This window comes from Pristiophorus japonicus, chromosome 6 (assembly GCF_044704955.1).
Source record: "Pristiophorus japonicus isolate sPriJap1 chromosome 6, sPriJap1.hap1, whole genome shotgun sequence".
In the NCBI taxonomy this organism is placed as follows: Eukaryota; Metazoa; Chordata; class Chondrichthyes; family Pristiophoridae; genus Pristiophorus; species Pristiophorus japonicus.
In genome coordinates this window covers 84,040,733-84,064,820 of record NC_091982.1, presented here as the reverse complement: position 1 = coordinate 84,064,820, position 24,088 = coordinate 84,040,733, and the positions used below count along the sequence as shown (strand labels likewise).

The following is a 24,088-nucleotide window of genomic DNA, read 5'->3' as shown; positions in this document are numbered from 1 at the left end:
TGACACAATTTTGTAGATTCATATTTCATAAGGAGGTGGAACCAGCTGGTAGTTGATGTGCCAGATGAGCTATTAAATTAATGAAATATTCTCAAAACGAATATAAGTAAATTATGCAGCCAACCAAGAGAAAGAGCCCACTAAAATAAAGTATGTAACTCATTTTATAGTACCAAGCCAGACCAGTAATGTTGCTGTGAACGGAAGGATTCAATTGAGATTTAAAATTCAAGCTCCTGTTATGTAATGGTTTCAAATACTGGATGTCTACCTGTAAACAACACTTTCCCCCATAAATTACCTGTTCTATCTCCATTTTCAGATGGCCTACCCAGCAAAATTGTCCTTCAAGCCAGGGGGATAAACAGGTCACAAATGTTCACATAGCAACTGATAACACTTACTCTATCCTGGGTGTGAAAAGTGCATTTTGCAGGTGGAATTGGATTTTCTGCGGATGGAGTGTTTTGCCATTACACACACTCAGCCAGGGAAACATACCTTTTGTAAATAAAGCTTGGAATACCAGACATGGTTGTTTTTTTTTCCTGAATCCTTAGAAAATTAGTAGCAGAGTAGAACTGGAGCTATCGGGAATAAACAGATTTAATACACTTATAGCTGAAATTGAGATTCTGGAAATTATTGCTGAACCTTAATACAGTTCCTGTATTGTGGGAAATATAAGGAGAGAAATGACTTGCTGTTTTAGCAAAAAAAAACTTCAAATTAAATATTTGGCAGCAGTTTTGTATTGAAGTGAATGTAATGAAAGCTTTTTAAAACTCAATGTATCTTCTGTCAATTTGTAATGTGCTAACAGTAAGCCCAGTGGTTCTTCCTGCGAGCATTTCCTATGAGATATTGCATATATTTTTAAAACATAATTGCATATTCATGGAGTTGATTTTCCTTGCTGTTTTTTTTAAAAAAAACACTCGTTGTGATTGTTTTTCTGCTTTTATTAATGTACTCCATTTCTCGGTCTTAGCTTTGTTAAAAGTTACATAGCTGATTTGGAGCCAAATTGTGTTGGGATGGGTAAGAGACAGTCCAGGTAAGGTTATACTAAGTGCAAATCAAAGTGGGATGTTGGGGTGGAGACATCGTGGGGTCAGAGAGATAATAGAAAGTCTTGAGTTCGGGCCATGGTTTGCGAGATAAGTGGCAGATTGATTTCTGGTAATTTGGGGGCCGGGTTTGCTTGCCGAAGCCGGGTAGCTTGTGGACGGAGTTTGAATGGATTCAGCGGAGAGGGCCTGGCAACATTCTGGGAGAATTGGAACTGAGGTATGGCAGCATGATGTGTTGTGGGGCAGGTTGGGGATCATTTGATCACGAACACAAAGGGTACACAAGCATAGCCAGGGGATATAATGTTCATAACTTCTTCATAATTATTTTTTTTGAAGTTTGACTTGTAGAGGTGGGAAGGGTGGATGGAATAAAAGAGACAAATGAATTTTCAAATTACTTCAGAAAGATCATACTGGATAGAGGGGAAAAATTAGCTGGAAAAGTCTCAGGCACAAGTTGCACCTATGCAAAGTGTCACTGATGATCTGTAGGGACACACACATGATGCCCACTGAGCTTGCACATGCACAGGGCCTGAGAAATTACAGCGATAAAGGTGAAGATTACTGGAAATGGAGCAGAAGGCCAGGAATTTTGTTCAGGAAATGTTAACATGAAATGAGTAAGTAGTTTTAGATCATATACTTCAGCTGGAATGTGTGCTAGATACAAGACTTCTGATTACAATCCACTCTTAATTCAGAGTAGTTCTTTGCTATTTTATGTTGAATTATATTCACTCCCATAAAGTCATAATCTGTCGGCTTCAACCAACATCAAAATTAGTTGTAAAAATCACCACCTACTGAATAGGAGAACTGGGATAGACTGCTATTTAGAACAAGTAAGCATTTAAAGTCTCTGCATTTCCTGCCCAACAGAATACACTTTTTTTCCAATGGCATAGTTTTATCTCAGTCCATATCGTGAGGGGAGAGTAAGGCTGGAGTTATATTACAGTTATTGTGAACTTCGGCAGGTCTGAGATGGAAGGGTCTCAAACAATGTTCCTTTTTTTTGGGTGTGTGGCGCGAAACTTAACATTGAAAAATCCAGGCTTGCCGGCACCAGCAGAGATAGGGAACATTGGTCTCAAACTATTTGTCTGTAGTGCACTCGGGTACTAGATCAGAGCCTGGCATCTAGGTTGCCATCATTTTTTTGCATTAATACACACTCGAAGTTCCTTTGCATTGAGACGATAATGGTAGTTTAACTACACCTCAGGAAAGATGAACTGACTTAGGATGCACTTCTAATAGTTAACTTGGTATCTCCTGGCACAAACAAATAAGCTTTTAAATAATCATCACAATTACTTGGCCCAGTGAAAATTTTGTTTGCAGTGTTTCATTTTAATGGTGGGAGAGAAAGAAAGAAATTTCACTGTCATGGTGAACCATGGAGGAAAAGTCCTGTGCTTATAATATGAATTGTGTGGTATTCTGATAGTAAGATAGAACAGGGAAGACTTAAGAGACCGAATAGAGTCTAATGAGAGTAAAAGATGAGGCTGTAATACAATGAGCAATTTTAAAAGAACGATACTGTTAGTGAATGACAAAACTGAAGTATGTGAGACTCTGCTAGAAGTTCATAGGGCCACAGAATCTTTAAGTAACTGCAGATCACAGTAACCATCCACCAAGAAAGTTTCCAAAGTTTCTGTGGGAGCTGTATTACTGGCGCGTCTCCACAGTGAAAATTACCAAATGCTAGCCTGAAACCAGTCAATTGTTTTTTCTCACATTTATTGAGCCGTATCTTTTGGGGATGTGGGTCGAACATTTTTTTTTTGGATCTTAGTACCGATCAGCAGTCTATACACTTTTACAGTAATACCAGATGTTTTCCAGAATTTCAGGAGCAAGAATAAAACAAGACCTCCAATTACATGCACACGGTTCTGAATAGGTAAAATATGATAGCAACATTGACATTTTAAACGCTCTGTATTTGATTCAATTTTATTGTATTTTTATGCTTGCATCATTTTCCGTTAATAAAATATCAAGAGACTATTATATCTTCTTTCACTTGTGATTTTTATCAGCCATTAGAGGAAAGTTAACCGACTGTGAGTACTGAACGATAGTATGTGGGTATTTGCTTAAACTGGCATTGACTTTACTAAGAGCTAAAGAAGCGTACCTATAAGTGCATTTGAAGAGGAGCTAGGAGATTATAGTAATTAATACTTCAAAAAGCCTGAAAAATGATGCAAGCTAAGAATAATGTTCCTCCACCCACTCTCCCCTTCCCAATTTAAGAAGGTTGCCAACCTTCCCAACCAGAAATAAGGTGTTGCTAGATTTTTGTCCAAAGCCTCTTCCTCGCGCGCACACGTATATTGTGAACATGCAGATTTATTACTCACCCCGAACTGGAAAACTTCATCAACTTTGCTTCCAATTTCCACCACTCCCTCACCTTCGCATGGTCCATCTTTGACTCGTCCCTTCCCTACCTCAATGACCTTATCTCCATTTCTGGGGATAAGATATCAACCAATATCTACGATAAGCCCATTGACTTCCACAACTATCTTAATTACACTTCATCCCCCACCTCGCTTCCTGTAAAAACTCTCTTCCATTCTACCAGTTTCTGTCTCTGTCGCAACTGTTCTGATGCCATTTCCATAGCAGTGCTTCTGATATGCCTTTTCAACCTAGGATTTCCATCCACCGTGGTTGCCAGGGCCCTCGACCATGTCTGTCCCATTTCCCGCATTTCTGCTCTCACCCCTTCCCCTCCCTCCCAGAACCACAATCTACTTCCCCTTGTCCTCACCTTTCACCCTACCAGCCTTCAAATTCAGTGGATCATCCACCGTCATTTCCACTATCTCCAGCGTGATCCCATCACCAAACACACCTCCGACACACCTTCCCCTTCCGATGGCACTTTCCTGTGCAAGCACAGGAGATGCAGTATCTCCCTTCCCACCTTCCAGGACCCTAAACACTCCTTCCAGGTGAAACCGTGATTTACTTTTACTTATTTCAATTAAGTATACTGTTTTCACTGCTCACGGTGTGGTCTCCTCTACACTGGGGAGACCAAACGCAGATTGGGTGATCGCTTTGCGGAACACCTCTGTTCAGTCCGCAAATGTGACCCGGAGCTTCCAGTCACTTATTATTTAAAATCTACGCCCCACTCTCTCTGAAATCGGCCACCTACACTGTTCTAATGCAGCTCAATGGAAGCTCGAGGAACAGCACCTCATCGTTCTATTGGGCACTTTTCAACATTGAGTTCAACCACTGCTCCCATTTTTTTCAGATACCAGCTTCTGGTAATGATTCTGCTGTTGTCATTTACAGCCACTCTAGACCCATCTTTTCTTTCTTTTCTTGTCACATTACCATCCCCTTTTGCTTTGCTTGGGGCGCACCCGGCGCTAACGGAGAGAAGTTCAGTGTATAAAAGGATTTGGAGAAAGAAGGCTGCGTTTTACACAGTGAAGTTTTATGTGAGTTTATAGTTCATTTTAAAAGATATTTAAGGACATAAAAAAAATATGGGGACTATACTATGTCAGCTATTATTCCTGGCTGCTTTTTCTATGCAGCGTTGAGCTGCAAGAACGCTTATTGATGAGCATTTTGAGCGTAATCGAAGAGCTCGCAGCCGTATGGGAAGGAGGCCTTAACCCCCTCCCCCCCCCCCCCCACGAATTTACAGGCAAAAGCGCTCATACCTGCAGCTCTTTGAGGCACAGTGGATTAGAAGGCTGCACTTCTGAAAAGAGGTGGTCACCGAGATATGCTAGCTCATAAAGGCAGACATACAGCCTACCAGCGGCAACAGGACTGCACTGCCTGTCGACGTGAAGGTGACTGAAGCACTTGCCTTCTATGCCTCTGGCTCCTTTCAGGCATCAACAAGGGACATATGCTGCATCTCGCAGCATGCTACACATCGCTGCATTTGTCAGGTGACTACTGCACTGTACGCACACAGGATTGACTTCATAAAGTTCCCAATGACTAAGGAGGCACAGATTGAGAAGGCTGTCGGTTTTGGATGAATTGCTGGCTTCCCCAAGGTTCAGGGTGCCATTGACTGTATTCACATTGCCCTGCGAGCACCTTTACTCAATCCAGAGGTTTACAGAAACCGAAAGGGATTCCACTCCATGATGGCAGTAAATGCCCAATATCCCGGGAGCATACATGATGCTTTCATCTTGCGTGAGAGCAATGTCTCATGCCGGTTCGAGTGTCAGCCACAAGGCCAGAGCTGGATGCTGGGGGACAAAGGTTATAGCCTTGCCACCTGGCTCATGAACCCCTCTCCGGAACCCTCAGACGGAAGCCGAGTATCGCTATAATGAGAGCCATGTAGTCACATGCTACTTCGTCGAAAAGACAATTGGAGTGCTCAAGCAGCGCTTCTGATGCCTGGATCACTCTGGAGGCTGCCTGCAATATTCCCCTCAGCAGGTCTCTGAGTTCATTGTGGTGTGCTGCATGCTACACAACTTAGCCATCATGAGGGAACTGGATTTGCCACTGGGGACTGCAGGACCACCTCAGGAGAGAGGGGAGAAGGACCCTGGTGATCAACCCATGCCACCACCACCATAGGGGTGGCCTCATGGAGCTTTCACCATTGCAAAAGCCTTACGTCAGCAGCTCATAATTCAACGCTTGACTGTTGCCTGGCCATTCTCTCCCACCATGTTGGCTATTCCCCTTCTTATTCTGCAAATCAGACACTATAGAGGAATGATTAAGTGAACAAAAGAATTTATTACACATACAGTAATTTGAATAAGATTTATTAAACATTGAGAAGGAAAGACTAAGAGAAGGGATAACCATCCGTGGCTAGCTAAGGAAATAAGGGATGGTATCAAATTGAAAACAAGGGCATACAATGTGGCCAAGACTAGTGGAAGGCCAGAGGATTGGGAAACTTTTAAAAGCCAGCAAAGAACAACAAAAAATAATAGAGAGGGGAAGATAGATTATGAAGGCAAACTAGCACGACATATAAAAACAGATAGTAAGAGCTTCTACAGGTACAAAAAAAGGAAGAGTGGCTAAAGTAAATGCTGGTCCCCTGGAGGATGAGACTGGGGAATTATTAATGGGGAACAAGGAAATGGCAGAGACTTTGAACAAATATTTTGTATCAGTCTTCATGGTAGAAGACACTAAAAATATCCCAATAGTGGATAATCAAAGGGCTATAGGGAAGGAGGAACGTAATACAATCACTATCATTAAAGAAGTAGTACTCAGTAAACTAATGGGACGAAAGGCGGACAAGTCCCTTGGACCTGATGGCCTGCATCCTAGAGTCTTTAAAGAAGTGGCTGCAGAGATAGTGAATGCATTGGTTGTAATCTACCAAAATTCCCTGGATTCTGGGGAGGTCCCAGCGGATTGGAAAACCGCAAATGTAACGTCCCTATTTAAAAAAGGAGGCAGACAGAAAGCATGAAACTATAGACCAGTTAGCCTAACATCTGTCGTTGGGAAAATGCTGGAGTCCATTATTAAGGAAGCAGGACATTTGGAAAAGCATGATTCAATCAAGCAGAGTCAACATAGTTTATGAAAGGGAAATCATGTTTGACAAATTTGCTGGAGTTCTTTGAGGATGTAACGAGCTGGGTGGATAAGGGGAAGCCAGTGGATGTGGTGTATTTGGATTTCCAGAAGGCATTCGATAAGTTGCCACATAAAAGGTTACTGCACAAGATAAAAGTTCAAGGAGTTGGGGGTAATATATTAGCATGGATAGAGGATTGGCTAACTAACAGAAAACAGGGAGTCGCGATAAATGGGTCATTTCCAGTTGGCAAACAGTAATTAATGGGGTGCCGCAGGGATCGGTGCTGGGTCCTCAATTATTTACAACCTATATTAATGACTTGGATGAAGGGACTGAGTGCAATGCAGCCAAATTTGCTGCTGATAGAAAGATTGGTGGGAGAACAAATTTTGAGAAGGACACAAGAAATCTGCAAAGGGATATAGACAGGCTAAGTGAGTGGGCAACAATTTGGCAGATGGAGTATAATGTGGGAAAATGTGAGGTTCTCCACTTTGGCAGAAAAAATAGAAAAGCAAATTATAATTTAAATGGAGAAAAATTGCGAAGTGCTGCAGTACAGAGGGACCTGGGGGTCCTTGTGCATGAAACACAAAAAGTTACCATGCAGGTACAGCAAGTAATCAGGAAGGCAAATGGGGATTGAGTATAAAAGCAGAGAAGTCCTGCTACAACTGTACAGGGTATTGGTGAGGCCACACGTAGAGTACTGCGTACAGTTTTGGTCTCCGTATTTAAGGAAGCATTTTCTTGCATTGGAGGCTGTTCAGATAAGGTTCACTAGGTTGATTCCGGAGATGAGGGTGTTGACTTACGAAGATAAGTTGAGTAGATTGGACCTATACTCATTGGAGTTCAGAAGAATGAGAGGTGATCTTATTGAAACATATAAGATAATGAAGGGGCTTGACGGGGTGGATGCAGAGAGGATATTTCCACTCATAGGGGAAACTAAAACTAGGGGGCATAGTCTCAGAATAAGGGGCCGTCCATTTAAAACTGAGATGAGGAATTTCTTCTGAGGGTTGTAAATCTGTGGAATTCTCTGTCCCAGAGCTGTGGAGGCTGAGTCATTGAATATATTTAAGGCAGAGATAGACAGATTTTTGAGCTATAACGGAATAAAGGGTTATGGAGAGCGGGCAGGGAAATGGAGCTGAGTCCGTGATCAGATCAGCCATGAGCTTATTAAATGGCGGAGCAGGCTCCAGGGGCCAAATGGCCTAATCCTGCTCCTATTTCTTATGTTCTTATTGTAACTTGAATAAGATTTAACTTGAATAAAATTTATCAAACATTTCAAAAGTGGAATAAAATTTATTAAACATTATTGTGAATTGGGAAACTTTTAAAAAACTTTTATAAAATAACAACAACAATGAAACAACAACACCTGCACCAAACGTCTTTTATCTCCGGCCCCTCCTCTTCCCCCCCCCCCCCAGCCCCTTACATCATGACCCTACCCAAGATGGCGTGCAGCAAGACAGCCAGAATCCTACTGTATTAGGGGTATAGACAATGGAGACACCATGTGTGGATCCCCTGGAAAAGCTTAGGGGTATGGAAGGCCCGACTTCTGAGTGGCAAATCTCTCCAAGAAATAATCGAGGCTTGTAAAAAAGGTACAGCAATAATCATGAGTGATTTTAATCTTAATATTAATTGGACAAATCAAATTGGCAAAGGTAGCCTTGAGGAGTTCATAGTGTTTGCGGGATAGTTTCTTGGATCAAAAGGTTGTGGAACCAACCAGGGAGCAGAATATTTTAGGTCTGGTAATGTGTAATGAGTCTGGATTAATTAATCTTGTAATGAAGGATCCTCTTGGGAAGAGTGATCATAGCATGGTAGAAATTCAAATTCAGTTTGAGGGTGAGAAAGCTAGGTCTCAGACTAGTGTCGTGAACTTAAATAAAGCTAATTACAAAGGTATGAAGGCAGAGTTGGTTAAAGTAGACTGGGAAAATATATTAAAGGGTAAGACTGTGGCAAACATTTAAGGAGATATTTCATAACTCTCAGCAAAGTGAGAAAAAAGGATGCTAAGAGAAGGATGAACCATCCCTGGCTAACTAAGGAAGTAAAGGCATACAATGTTGTGAAGGACAGTGGAAGGCCAGAGGAATGGAAGAATGTTTAGAAACCAGCAAAGGACGACTAAAAAAAAATGATAAAGACAGAGAAGATAGCATATGAGAGTAAACTAGCAAGAAATATAAAAACAGACAGTAAGAGCTTCTACAGGTATATAAAAAGGAAGCGAGTAGCTAAAGTAAATGTTGGTCCCTTAGAGGATGAGACTGGGGATTTAATAATGGGTAACAGAAATGGCAGAGACTTTGAACAAAAATGTTGTATCGATCTTCACAGTAGAGGACACTAAAAACATCCCAATAATTCTTAAAGGAGCTATTTTGGGGGGATGGGGGGTGGGGGGGCGGGTGGGGGAGAATTTAAAACGATCACTATCACTAGAGATAAAGTACTAGGCAAACTAATGGGACAAGGGGCCTAATTTTCCCCAATCCCATTTTTCGGCGCACTTACCATAGATGCGTCAACTTTGTGCATGGAAACGGTACGAAAAAAGTGGCCCCATCCTGGCCGCTCTCCCGTGTCCTAGCGCGGTGTATATAGTGCAGTGGGGGGGGGCGGAGCAACAGACTTGCGCCGAAACCAGTGCCGGCAGCTGCCACATGCGCAGTTGTCGGGTCCGATATGCGTGCATGCTCAGTAGCGCCGAAACTTGGCACTTGGCCATTTTTAAAGTTCGTCGCAGCTGGTTTTGATTTTGTGCCAGGAGGAGAGCACTGAACCGAATTAACTGCTGAATACAAGCAGCAGTGTTCTGCCTGTGTTGGTTCCTCAAATTAAGCGCTGCATGCCTGGAAAAGTGACAGGTGCTGTATGTATGCAAATTAAGGACTGTGTTTGGGATCATTGCAAAAGTGCTGTTAAGTGCCTCAGAGCATTGCAAAAGTGCTGTTAGTGTCTCAGAGCAGCTGCAGCAATAATGCAGCAACGTACACCAAGAACAAAGAATTTCTTGCATGACGAAGTCGAGTCACTAGTTACTGTCATTGAGAACAGATGGCAGCACCTGGATACTAGCAGAAGTCACACAAAAGTGCCATCCAAAGAGATGAAGAAATGCTGGAACCAAGTTGCAGAAGAATTCTGCGGATGGTGAACACCAAGAGATCTGGAAGGCAGTGTAAAAAGAAGTGGCAGGACCTTGGTCAAGTAGTTAGTGTAAGTAATATTTCCATTTATTCAATGTAATTTCAATTGTAAATGTGACTAGCTGTATATGTCCCACCCAGCAGAAAGGCACTATCTCTAAAAAGTTGCATTTTAATCTTTGCAGAAGAAATTGTCCTACAACAAAAGGGAAAGAACTCAAACAGGAGGAGGCCCGGCAAATCTGCATCCACTGACATCCTTGGAAGAGAGGGTCGCTGCTTTGATGGGTCCTGCTTGGAGAAAAACCATCAGTACTGCACAAGCTGGGCCCGCACATGAGGGAGTGGGTAAGTCATGAAAATTCATTGTGGCCCTTCAAATCAACCTGCTGTCTGGCCTGCTATGTGTGAGCCTACTCATGCCACCCATCCTGCCCCCTCCTCTGCTGCTGACCATTTGACTGTTCTGTTACATTTTGCAGACCTTGAGGACAATCCTGATGATCCAAATCAAGATTCAGACGTGGACGAGCCTGAAGAGGAGATCAACCTTCCAGAACAACATGGGCGTGAGGGGCAGTTTGAGTGGATGGGGGAGGAGTTCGATGATAGGAGTGTTCTACTGAATCTTGAGGATGTCAACATATCTGACTTGCCAGGCCCTTCCGTGATTAGTGGTTCAACATTCAATGGTTTCCCAGCGTCCGTGAGTGCGGGTTCCAGTGATGGTGGTGGTGGTGGTGTTGTGCCACAGCATTGCACACCCGTGGCCCCACCTTCCGAGGTTACAGGTCCCAGTGGTGTTGGTGCTGGTGCAAATCAGCAGGTAACACCCAGGGTCCCAACGTCCCAGCCTGCGCCTCCCAGTGGGATACCACGAACCAGATCCAGGGGGAGGTGAAGGAGACATCGACCGCGCTCTCCTGAGATGCAGGATGCAACAGATGTGGTTCAGATCATGGCATTCGGTGGGGAGAGCATTGACCTTCCCCGATCACTCCTGGATACCATAACTGGGGTGAGTGAAGATTGTCGGGAGAAGTAACAGTAATGGCACGGGAAATGGGAGCCATGTCCACTAACATCAGTGAGGGAATAGTGCCCATCAGTGAGGGAATGGTGGCCATGAGGGATGGAATGCCAAGGTAGTGGAAAGGACGACAGTTGCAATGACCAAAGCCATGAGGGAGGGAATGTTTCAGACCACTGAGACACTGTCAGGGTGTATGAGGGAGGGCATGTGTGAGTTAGCTGCTGCAGTAAGGGAAGACGCCCAGACCCCGCGCCCATTGACAGAATCAACTGCCACTCCCACTCCAATCTCCGCGCCAAACTCTGAACAGCCCAAAGCCGTGCCCTCCAACTTGCCACGTGACGCTGACGCGCCCCCCCACCCCCGAGAGGTGCCCAGTGGCCGAGATGTTATAAAGAAGAATCTTGGTGTATACCACAGAAACACTGCGCCTGCGGGCAGGGATGGTGGTGAGTCCAAGACCAAGCGCAGCGGGCGGCCTTAGACCAAGGGGGATGAGAGATGGGGCAGTTTTTCTTTGCTGCTGTTATTGTTGTTGTTTATGTCACTTCACTCACTGTTCTCACATTGGATTATTTTTGTAAGTTATGTAACTTTACAAGTTTATAAGTGATCTTAACATTTAAGTGATCTTAAAGAGTAAAGTTTGGTACAAGAATAATTTTATTACACTAAGGCAAAGTTTTGAATAAAATATATTTTACATTAAAACTGAATCATGTTCCATTAACACAACACAAGATTAGGAACAGCTCCAAAAAATAAAACATGTCCATGCAGAATAGTTGTCGCTGAACCCTCAGGCATCAGCAAAGTATTCACAGATGAGCTGCTGGTGCAAGGCTCGAGCAATCGTTAAGGGGGCACGATGGCCCGCCCTCCTCCGACGTCCTGCTCCGGCCTCAGAGACTTGCATGGTTTCCTCATCCTCGTAGTCATCATCATCATCATCCGCATCCTCATCATCATCCTCCTGCTCGCCACCTGCATCTTCCACATCATCATCATGAGCCACTCTCACCTCAGGTGGGTCTTCTTCCACTACCAGGTGCTGCTGCCTCATGATGGCTAAATTATGCAGCATACAGCACACAACAGTGAACTGATCGACAATCTCAGGGAAGTATTGCAAGTGGCCTCCGGAATGGTCCAGGCATCGGAAAAGCTGTTTCAAGATGCCAATGGTCCTCTCTATAATGCTCTTTATTTGTAAAACTGAAGTGTTTAATGTTTGTAAACTTCCCTTTAAACCGCTCCTCCCCATTCCCTACGCCTAATTTGTAACCTACGCCTGATTTTCTAAAGTGTAGACAAGGTTTTTTCGAACGTACAAAAATCTTCACTTACTCCATTCTGTTCGTTTGGAGTAAGTTTTCACTGCCGAAACTTTGAAAACAGGCGTAAGTGGTCGGACACGCCCCCTTTTGAAAAAAAATTCTGTCCAAAGTGAAACTGTTCTAACTGACTAGAACTGGAGCAAACTAAATGCCGAGAATTTGAATTTCTAAGATACTCTGTTCTACACCAGTTGCTCCAAAAAATCAGGAGCAACTGAGGCCGAAACTTGGGCCCAGGGTTTCAGAATAAGGGGCCGCCCATTTAAAACAGAAATGAGGAGGAATTTCTTCGCTGAGGGTCGTGAATCTTTGGAATTCTGGGGCACAAAGCTTTTCACAATGTTTTAACTCTGCAATATTGAAAGAAGTGTGTTTGTTTGTACTGCAGACCAGTGGGGTTTGCATCTACAGGTTCTGTTTGCAGCCTGTAATTTTAATTGTGATCCCTTAAAGCCTTCAAACATTAAATCAATCTATAAATATTCGCAGCTCTCCCATGACATGGCTTATTACACTACTTTATTAGAGCGGGCATACTATACCATACAATGCACAATATATTCTGCTAATGTGGAGTTGTATCCCTTTAAAGGCACAACATTTAATTGATCTTAGCTGTTTGTGTAATGATCTGTTTGTAGTTTGGTCTGGGAGCTTTGTTGATTGGCATGTGCTGGTGAGTTTCAGAATGCAGATCAGAAGCATTTTTAAGATTGTTGTGCACCTGTAACAGTACAATGTCTGGAGTAGATGGATGAATAATTTTAATATATTTAATAATTTAACAATAATATATCGTACTGCGTATGAAGTGCTGCAGCAGAGGAAACTGGACAAAGATGTCTTGTAACCTAAATTAGTTCAGTGTAATAGTAAAATGTATTACTGCTCTTTAGATCATCCTGCCTCTTAGCAAATCCATCTTTCTCAATGGAATCTAATAGTTAATTTCTGTAATATTAAGACACCAAAGTTTTTATATTTTCAAAAAAGCTGCTAAATCAAACAAACCAGTTGTTGGTGTATATTTTCAATTGAATACTTAAAAAAAACAATCTATTGAATGTTTGTAGCAAAAATAATCAATGCATCTTTTTGCTATACTTTGTATACGAGCATGCCACTAAACACATAGTGCACTAGCAGCTGAAAAAAGCAACATTATAGATCTGTTTTAACCAAGAGTTACGGTGATGTGACATGCATCCAGCAATCCTGCTATCCACTGTATACTGTCATTATAATTCAACATCTTTTGAAGGTAATTAACATTTATAGGAGACACTGCCATTCTAGTGTTTTTTTGAGAGCGCTATCTGGATAGCTTACACCCAGAGATGAAATACAGTTCCCAACAGACAATAACAGCAGTATATGAAATAAATATCTTGAACTTAAAATTGCAGAGTACAGGTAAGGAATTTGGTGACTCAAAGATTGTTGATAGGGAGAGGCGCTTTAAATAGTTGCTGTATTCTTTTGCATTTGGTAAATTAGCATTTATTTTGGGAACATTTCAATTTCAATGCCTGACTGTTTTTATCTAATTTAAATCTGAAATACAGTTAATCATAGAACTGAAAGTAGAGAACTCAACCGGAGTTACAGTAGTATTACTTGTTCTCTTCAATTTAAATGTAAGATGTAAAAATTTTAATTCTTGGTAGTGAAGGATATTACAATATTTACCTTATATTCTACAGGATGTCTGCAGTCTTTGGTGGAACGTACTGTTTGCGACATTCAGTGCAATGCTTGGTGGTCGACAGAGAAACAGCGAGGTAAGGACAAAGGCAATGACCTGCCTTTCACACAGCGTATCGGGGAAAACTGTAAGGGCTCATGAAAAAGGAGCCTTCTTCTGAGATCATCTATGGTATTAATCAAAGATCAGCCTTGATTAAAAGTTATTTGTGTAAAGGTCCACCAAACAAGGAAACTCGGTCTAGAATATAGAAACAAAATTAATTTTCCTGAGATATTACAACAGCTCCTGATCACCCAAGCTTGGAAGACAAATCATTTGAGCTGCCAGGGGCTAGTGATGAGTGATGTTAGTTTTTCCTTGTGGCCTTACCTACACTAATTGATTTTCATCTGAAGACAAAAAGGCTCTCTGTTGTTGCATTTTATAAATTGAGTTCACCAAAAGATTCACCAGATTAATCGCTGTTGATAATGCATGTCATTCCAAAAAGGGAAAGACTTTAATGAATTTTTAGAGAGTTCATTGCAGCAAACTGGGTCGCCTCTTCCCATTTGATAAACCCTTTTATCTACAGTGGTAAAATTCAACCAGGCCTGTGCACCTGTGTGTCCCATTTGAGATGAGTAATAACAGCCCGCAAGAGTTTCATAAGGGTATGATTGAAGAAGACTGTTTGTGCAAGGTGGTAATGTCAAATGAATTGTTCTATTTGTTCTGTTAGTTTCACTTGGTTCAGATGTGAAATATCTAGGTGGTACAGGCCATCAGCTGATAACTTCAGAAATAAATCTTTTGGAGGAATTAGTGGCGCAATCAAGGAATGTTTGTCGGCTTAAAATATTGTTCCCAAACAGTATCGAATCAAAATTAGAGCACCTTTCACCCTCTCTAAACTTCAGCTCCTAACTCGCACCAAGCCCCATTCACCCATCGCCCCTGTGCTCGCTGATCTGCATTGGCTCCTGGTTCAGCAACATCTTGAATTTAAAATTCTCATCCTTGTGTTCAAATCCCTCCATGGCCTGGCCCATCACTATCTCTGTAACTTCCTCTCACACATCCACGGTTTCCATCATCACACCTAAGTTCTGGAATTCCCTTCTGATACACCTATGCCTCTTTACCTCTCGCTCCATCTTTAAGATGCTCCTTAAAATCTATCTCTTTGCCCAAGCTTTTGGTCACCTATTCTAATATCAGTGAGTAGTGGGGTACCGCAAGGTTCAGTGCTACGACCCCAGCTATTTACAATATACATTAATGATTTTGACGAAGGAATTGAATGTAATATCTCCAAGTTTGCAGATGACACTAAGCTGGGTGGCAGTGTGAGCTGTGAGGAGGATGCTAAGAGGCTGCAGGGTGACTTGGACAGGTTAGGTGAGTGGGCAAATGCATGGCAGGTGCAGTATAATGTAGATAAATGTGAGGTTATCCACTTTGGTGGCAAAAACAGGAAGGCAGAATATTACCTGAATGGTGACAGATTAGGAAAAGGGGAGGTGCAACAAGACCTGGGTGTCATGGTACATCAGTCATTGAAGGTTGGCATGCAGGTACAGTAGGCGGTGAAGAAGGCAAATGGTATGTTGGCCTTCATAGCGTGAGGAATTGAGTATAGGAGCAGGGAGGTCTTCCTGCAGTTGTACAGGGCCTTGGTGAGGCCACACCTTAAATATTGTGTACAGTTTTGGTCTCCTAATCTGAGGAAGGATATTCTTGCTATTGAGGGAGTGCAGCGAAGGTTCACCAGACTGATTCCCGGGATGGCAGGACTGACATACGAAGAAAGACTGGATCGACTAAGCTTATATTCACTGAAATTTAGAAGAATCATAGCAACATATAAAATTCTGACTGAATTGGAAAGGGTAGATGCAGGAAGAATGTTGCCGATGTTGGGGAAGTCCAGAGCCAGAGGTAACAGTCTAATGATAAGGGTTAAGCCATTTAGGACCGAGATGAGGAGAAACTTCTTCACTCAGAAAATTGTGAACTTGTGGAATTCTCTACCACAGAAAGTTGTTGAGGCCAGTTCATTAGACATATTCAAAAGGGAATTAGATGTGGCCCTTACGGCTAAATGGGATCAAGGGGTATGGAGAGAAAGCAGGAATGGGGTACTGAAGTTGCATGATCAGCCATGATCATATTGAATGGTGGTGCAGGCTCGAAGGGCCGAATGACCTACTGCACATATTTTCTATGTTTCTATGTGGCTCGGTGTCAAATTTTGTTCAATAATACTCCTGTAAAGTGCCTTGGGACGTTTTGCTACGTTAGAGGCACTATATAAATGCAAGTTGTTTTTCTTGCTCACTTGAGCTTGGTGAATTACCCAGTGTAGACCCCTCTAACTCATTTTGTGTGTTACTGATTTCTGCGATGATCCTTGGAGGGATGAGAAAAAGAGAGATGAGGGTTAACTCACACTGACACGAGTGAGCAATAGCGTAATGCACAATCACATTGTCTTGCTGGGTGTGTGAGTGAGACCATTAAGCATAAAATGAGAAAGAAGGGTAGATGCCCAAACAACATTCATTGTGTGGTCTCCAGCCTCGCCATCTCTAATCTTGCATGTCATCTCTCTGCCAATTATATAAGTGATTGCTTCTTGCATTGGTGTGAGTATATGCACTCTCCCTTCTGCTGGGTGAGCTTCTGCAAGTGGAGTGGAACTGCGTTAGTTTGTACCCCATTGAAAGGTTTTGAAGACATGTGAGGCATCTTTGAATAGTGCACGTGATGACGGGAAGAAGCAGCAAGTGTGGCCAAGATGAGGAAGTAGTTGAGGGCCGTAGCAAGTCCTGATTGTGCAAGTAGAAAATGGTGCAGACAAATGGTCCATTGTGATTGGAGGGGAAGAAGAGGAGGAAAGATTGCTAGTGTGGGAGCTAAAGTAAGGTGCTACAAGAATATGTGGAGAATAAGAGAGGTGTGAAGGGGCGCCTTGGCAGTCCTGGTGAGGTCATCAAATTTCTTCTTGCATTGCTGCTGTGTCCTGGGTACAACGCATCTGGCATTGATATGCTCTGCTGCCTTTATCCATTGTCATTGGCAAATTTTCCTGGACACCTGGTCCATCAGAGTAGAAGAAGAACTTCTCATTTGCTTTACGAGACCTCAACAGCAAAAAACCTGGGCAAAATCATTTTCAGGAAATCAATTGACACTGACTAGCATTGAAAAGTGCACCTCCCTTATAAATAGCAGCAACTCCACTGGATAGCTCTTGCCTACCCAATTGGTGAGTTGTCAATGGGGGAGACCCACTGAAGTCAGTGCTTCAGAGGCTGCAAATGGTGTTGCTTCAAGTGGAGACGAATTGCCTTCATCTCTGTAACTAGGGAGCTATGATTAGATTTGAATGGACATTTGTGGCTGGCTTTGTTGTGGGTTTCTAGGAGAGTTTTGGGCTAACAATTGAGCTGATGGAACAACTACTTTGGCACCAGTTAATCAACAGGAGCAAAGCATCAGAAGAAAAAGATTATTGCAGCTTTGACTCATCAGTCTACTTTTACCTCGCCGATAATAGCTGGCGATAGTTAAGGTTGTACTGTAGTTGACCATCACAATCACATCCAAGAATAGTATTGAAAATTGAATAATTACATTAACACAATAGTTAATGGCTGCTGATTTTGGTATTAAGGTACATTGTCGATGCAGCAGAGAGGAAGAGGAAATTGAACTCTGCTGTGGCTAATCTAGGAGTAATTACAACCCTACCAATTCCAAATTTAAGGCTAGGTGTCCACAGATACAATGACAAATTATCCCAGTTTCCCTTCCTGCAAGCAGTTAGTCCTTGCTGCATTGAGAGCCACCAACTGCACAGGAAAAAAATCAGAACACTTGAGAGAGGGGGAAATGACTTTCATTGTTCATATTTGTGCAATTGTTCTGATTTTCATCAGGGCACACTTAAGTCTAATCTCTTAGTCCCTCGAGAAAATAAACTGGGTCATGTTCCCTTGGATCATCTGAGCAAGTAATGTGTATGGAAGAGAAGACACACATTTGGGCAGTCGGAGCAATTTTTTGAAAAGCTAAGTAGTCTAGCTTTTAAAGTGTTTTCAAGATCTTTGTCAAGAGACTGTATCTGAAATCTATAATTTGTAAAGGATAGGACTCTGTTCAAATCAACAGGTAGATCTATTGCCATCTTAAGTTATTGTGCAAAAGGTTCTTGAGAAAAACATTCTGCATTACCAAAGGGTCCTGCACTGCCTGTTTCTGTAACCTAAACATAGGGAAAGACGCAAACAAAATAAAGAAAATGAAAAATTGGGCAGAAGAGGGGGCAGTAGGAGATTGCAAAGAAACAAGCTAAGCTAACATAAAACTAAAAGTAGAGAAGACCAGGTACGGATTTTGGGTGGAGGATTGTGTGACTTGTCATTGTAATAATTTAAATCATTTAGGTCAAGGAGCGGGTGCAGGACATTCTGAAAAGGGAGGGTGAACAGCCAGTTGTCGTGATGCATATAGGTACCAACGATACAGGTAAAAAACAGGATGAGGTCTTACGAGATGAATTTAGGGAGCTAGGAGTTAAATTAAAAAGTAGGACCTCAAAAGTAACAAACTCAGGATTGCTACCAGTGCCACGTGCTAGTCAGAGTAGGAATCGCAGGATAGCTTAGATGAATACGTGGCTTGAGAAATGGTGCAGAAGGGAGGGTTTCAAATTCCTGGGACATTGGAACCAGTTCTGGGGGAGGTGGGACCAGTACAAATCGGACGGTCTGCACCTGGGCAGGATCGGAACCAATGTCCGAGGGAGAGTGTTTGCTAGTGCTGTTGGGGAGGAGTTAAACTAATATGGCAGGGGGATGGGAACCTATGCAGGGAGACGGAGGGAAAAAGAATGGGGGGGGGCGGGCAGAAGCAAAAGATAGAAAGGAGATGAGTAAAAGTGGAGGGCAGAGAAACCCAAGGCAAAAAGGGCCACATTACAGCAAGATTCAAAAGGGGCAAAGTGTGTTAAAAAGGCAAGCCTGAAGGCTCTGTGCCTCATTGCGAGGAGTATTCGTAATAAGGTGGATGAATTAACTGCACAGGCAGCAATTAATGAAAATGATATATTTGGCATTACGGAGACATGGCTCCAGGGATGTGTGCAATAAAGATACAGCAGTAATCATGGGCGACTTTAATCTACATATAGATTGGGCTAACCTAACTGGTAGAATGCGGTGGAGGAGGATTTCCTGGAGTGTATTAGGGATGGTTTTCTAGACCAATATGTCAAGGAATCAACCAGGGAACTGGCCATCCTAGACTGGGTGATGTGCAATGAGAAGGGACTAATTAGCAATCTTGTTGTGCAAGGCCCTTTGGGAAAAAGTGACCATAATATGGTAGAATTCTTTATTAAGATGGAGAGTGACACAGTTCATTCGTAAACTAGGGTCTGAACTTAAGGAAAGGTAACTTCGACGGTATGAGATGTGAATTGGCTATAATAGACTGGCAGGAGGATACTTAAAGGGTTGACGGTGGATAAGCAATTGCAAACATTTAAAGATCACATGGATGAACTTCAGCAATTGTACATCCCTGTCCAGAGTAAAAATAAAACGGGGAAGGTGGCTCAATCATGGCTAACAAGGGAAATTAAAACCAAGGACGAGGCATATAAATTGGCTCTCAAAAGCAACAAACCTGAGGACTGGGAGAAATTTAGAATTCAACAGGGTTCAATTAAGAAGGGGAAAATAGAGTACGAGAGGAAGCTTGCAGGGAACATAAAAACTGACTGCAAAAGCTTCTATGGATATGCGAAGAGAAAAAGATTAGTAAAGGCAAACGTAGGTCCCTTGCAGTCGGATTCAGGTGAATTTATAATGGGGAGCAAAGAAATGGCAGACCAATTGAACCAATACTTCGGTTCAGTCTTCACAAAGGAAGATACAAATAACCTTCCGAATGTACTAGGGGACAGTGGGTCTAGTGAGAAGGAAGAATTGAAAGATATCCTTATTAGAGGGAAATAGTGCATGCATTGGTGATCATTTTCCAACAATCCATCGACTCTGGATCAGTTCCTATGGGCTGGAGGGTAGCTAATGTAACGCCACTTTTTTAAAAAGGAGGGAGAGAGAAAGCAAGTAATTATAGACCGGTTAGCCTGACATCAGTAGTGGGGAAAATGTTGGAATCAATCATTAAGGATGAAATAGCAGCCCATTTGGAAAGCAGTGACAGGATCGGACCGAGTCATCATGGATTTATGAAAGGGAAATCATGCTTGACGAATCTGCTGGAATTTTTTGAGGATGTAACTAGTAGAGTGGACAAGGGAGAACCAGTGGATGTGGTGTATTTGGACTTTCAAAAGGCTTTTGACAAGGTCCCGCACAAGAGATTTGTGTACAAAATCAAAGTGCATGGTATTTGGGGTAATATACTGACATGGATAGAGAACTGGTTCAATTGGAACCAGGAAGCAGAGAGTCGGGATAAACGGGTCCTTTTCAGAATGGCAGGCAGTTACTAGTGGGGTGCCGCAGGGCTCAGTGCTCGGACCCCAGCTCTTTACAACATACACTCTATTCTTTCATCCAAATCGTTAATGTAATATCTCCAAGTTTGCAGATGATACTAAACTGGGTGGTGGTGTGAGCTGTGAGGAGGATGCTATGAGACTGCAGGGTGACTTGGACAGATTAGGTGAGGTGGCAAATACATGGCAGATGCAGTATAATGTGGATAAATGTGAGCTTATCCATTTTGGGGGCAAAAACACAAAGGCAGACTATTATCTGAATGGCGGCAGACTAGAAAAAGGGGTGGTGCAACGAGACCTGGGTGTCATGGTTCATCAGTCACTTAAAGTGGGCACACAAGTACAGCAGGCGATAAAGAAGGCAAATGGTATGTTGGCCTTCATAACTAGGGGATTTGCATATATGAGCAGGGAGGTCTTACTGCAGTTGTACAGGGCCTTAGTGAGGCTTCACCTGGAATATTGTGTTCAGTTTTGGTCTCCTAGTCTGAGGAAGAACGTTCTTGCTATTGAGGGAGTGCAGCGAAGATTCATCAGACTGATTCCATGGATGGCTTGACTGACATATGAGGAGAGACTGGATCAACTGGGCCTTTATTCACTGGCATTGAGAAGGATGAGAGGGGATCTCATAAGAACATAAGAATTAGGAACAGGAGTAGGCCATCTAGCCCCTCGAGCCTGCTCCACCACCCAACAAGATCATGGCTGATCTGGCCGTGGACTCAGCTCCACTTACCCGCCCACTCCCCGTAACCCTTATTGGTTAAAAATCTATCGATCTGTGATTTGAATGCATTCAATGAGCTAGCCTCAACTGCTTCCTTAGGCAGAGAATTCCACAGTTTCACAACCCTCTGGGAGAAGAAATTCCTTCTCAACTCGGTTTTAAATTGGCTCCCCCGTATTTTGAGACTGTTCCCCGACCAGTGGAAACAACCTCTCTGCCTCTATCTTGTCTGTCCCTTTCATTATTTTAAATGTTTCTATAAGATCACCCCTCATCCTTCTGAACTCCAACAAGTAAAGACCCAGTCTACTCAATCTATCGTCATAGAAGCATATAAGATTCTGACGGGACTGGACAGGTTAGATGCGGGAAAAATGGTCTCGATGTTGGGGAAGTGCAGAACCAGGGGACATAGTCTTAGGATAAGGGGTAGGCCATTTAGGACTGAGATGAGGAGAAACTTCTTCACTCAGAGTTGTTGACCTGTGGAATTCCCTGCCGCAGAGAGTTTTTGATGCCAGTTCATTGGATATATTCAAGAGGGAGTTAGATATGGCCCTTACGGTTAAGGGGGTCAAGGGGTATGGAGAGAAAGCAGGAAAGGGATACTGAAGGAATGATCAGCCATGATCTTATTGAATGTCGGGCAGGCTCCAAGGGCCGAATGGCCTACTCCTGCACCTATTTTCTATGTTTCTATTAGCCCCCAGAGTTAAATTTTGAAATAATCTTCTCAAAAAATAGATCTAAAATAATCATATTTTTCAGTTCCCTACGTTCCTTCCCTTGCTGCACTGTAGGTCACTTGGTACTAAGGAACAGGAACAAATTAATTTTTCCTTCCCATAAAGCCTTCTGAGGCCAACCAGTTGAAGAATCGTTCCAACTTAAAAATTAGGGATATATTTATGTCCCTTTCTTTCAACCAACATTTGATCCAATCACCGTTTCATCTTTTAATGAGCAATCAAACCATGACATGAGATGGTTGAGTTTTTGAGTTACTACACTGAAAATTTGCTTGGGTTCAGTATCATCGGCCACTCCTGTAAGTGGACCTCACATTTCCAATGATCTGGAGAGCACCTTTTCTGCCCAATATTTTGATAAATGGGAGCAAGATACGGGGATTGTAACTGAAAACCTTTACTCTACTCTTATTATTGTAATATGTTGCACGTTGCCCATAATTCACCTCACTTTGAAAGCAAACTTGACGTTCACTCTACCAAACCCAAAATTCAGGCTTTTGAACCAATTGGTTTATTTATATCAGGCAGGTGAATGAACAGTCAATAGTATAACTAGCAAAAATATTTCTCTACCCTCTTCAATAAATAAACAAATTAAGATGCTGTTGTTTTCTCACTAAACTGATTTTAAATAGTAGTTTACCTAAGGTAACCACAATCCAGCCTAACTACCTGGCTGAACAGGCACCAACTGTATCAACGCACAGCACTGTAGCTATATTGGCTGAGAGACAAAACTGACTGGGCTGGCTTCTGGTGCCCAATATAATTCTGTACGAGGAGGATTCTGATAATTGAGCTATCATTCAATGAGATCTCCAGCCAGTCAGTGATGCTGTCCATTTTTGTAAGGTCTCAAACGGTTGCCAGTCAAAGTCAGTATCTCGGGCTGGAGCCTATCTTTTGACCTGTGTCCAGGTGGCTTGTGAACACCCGAGCAGCCATTTCGAACAAAAGCAATAGGTGATTACATCGTACATAATTACATAAGAACAAACAGCTATTCATTAATATTGAATGTAGGAAATCTTTGACAATGGTATAAGATGCTCGTCATTGAATGTGATAACTCTGGCCAATTGGCATTTTAAACTTGGTATTCTCAGCCTTACCTTTTTGTGCTTATGAAGAACACAGCAGCCAGCTCACCTGGAACTGAATGTGTTTTCCTGAAAAATCCTTTGTGAGACCTTGGGTGTTGATCAGCACAGAATGCAATTAAATTTGAATATAGACAAAAAATAGATATTTTTATCAATGCACAATTGTTGAGTTGTTAAAGGGCTTGTAATTTTTTTTCCTCAATGTGAAAATTTTCCATGAAGCAATTGAGAAGGCATTTGATGCGGTCAGTCACAAGATACCTTTTCTGAAGTGAAAGCTGTTGGCATAAAGGAGGAAGTAGTAAATTGGATAATTTCTCGAAATAGTGGGAAATATCAAATGTTAGTGACAGTAATTCTAATTGAGCAGTTGGTATGAGCAGGATATCTCAAATTGTAAACTATAAACATCCTAAATGTGCACATTAAACTCTGCAGAGTGTTCATAGCGAAGGAATAAAATTCAAGTACTTACCAGATGAGCTGTAAGTGAAAGCTAACACTGAACCATGTAAGGTTATGCATATTGCATGCTTAAAAATACTAAACGTTCCAAATTGAAGAGTTTATTGTAAGTGTACGTAAGGAGAGAAGAAACGGGTCTGATTGTAATAGTTTACCAAACATTGCAAGAGTTGTATTGCAGAGTAACATTGGCAAAGGTAAATAAAATATTGGGTGGATAAGCAGATTGCTAGAATACAAGTTTAAGGAAATTATACTTAATTATTCTTGTGACCTCATGAGTATTGTCTGGTTATTGTCACCATGTCTAGGAAACATATGGTTTAATTGAGTAAATACACTGTGTGGTGTGTAATTGTCAATCAAAAATGTCTCCGAGTCAATGCCTAACCTTTGCTCAGTTTACGTGGATTCAATATAGAAATTCATTATAGCCAAGGAATGGGCGGTATCAGTAGAAAAGTTGGAGAATTAGTGCCAGGCACACATGCTTTAGACTACACGAAAATTCATGCTCACTGCTCAATAAAATGATTGGAGTCCTAAATCAAGTCTTAAAACCAAAGCTTAAAGGGTGGACCAATGTCGGGTGCAGTTTAATTGCAACTCA

At 42.2% G+C, this 24,088-nt stretch overlaps 1 protein-coding gene across 1 annotated transcript in view; it reads left to right on the top strand.

Annotated features, from left to right (window-relative positions):
- Nucleotides 1-24,088, top strand: part of chm (CHM Rab escort protein) — a 189,500-nt gene that overhangs the window by 121,406 nt on the left and 44,006 nt on the right. Inside the window, exon 9 of the mRNA XM_070883035.1 lies at nt 13,907-13,984. Coding sequence (XP_070739136.1) covers nt 13,907-13,984 — 78 coding nt within the window. The remainder of the gene's footprint in view (nt 1-13,906; nt 13,985-24,088) is intronic.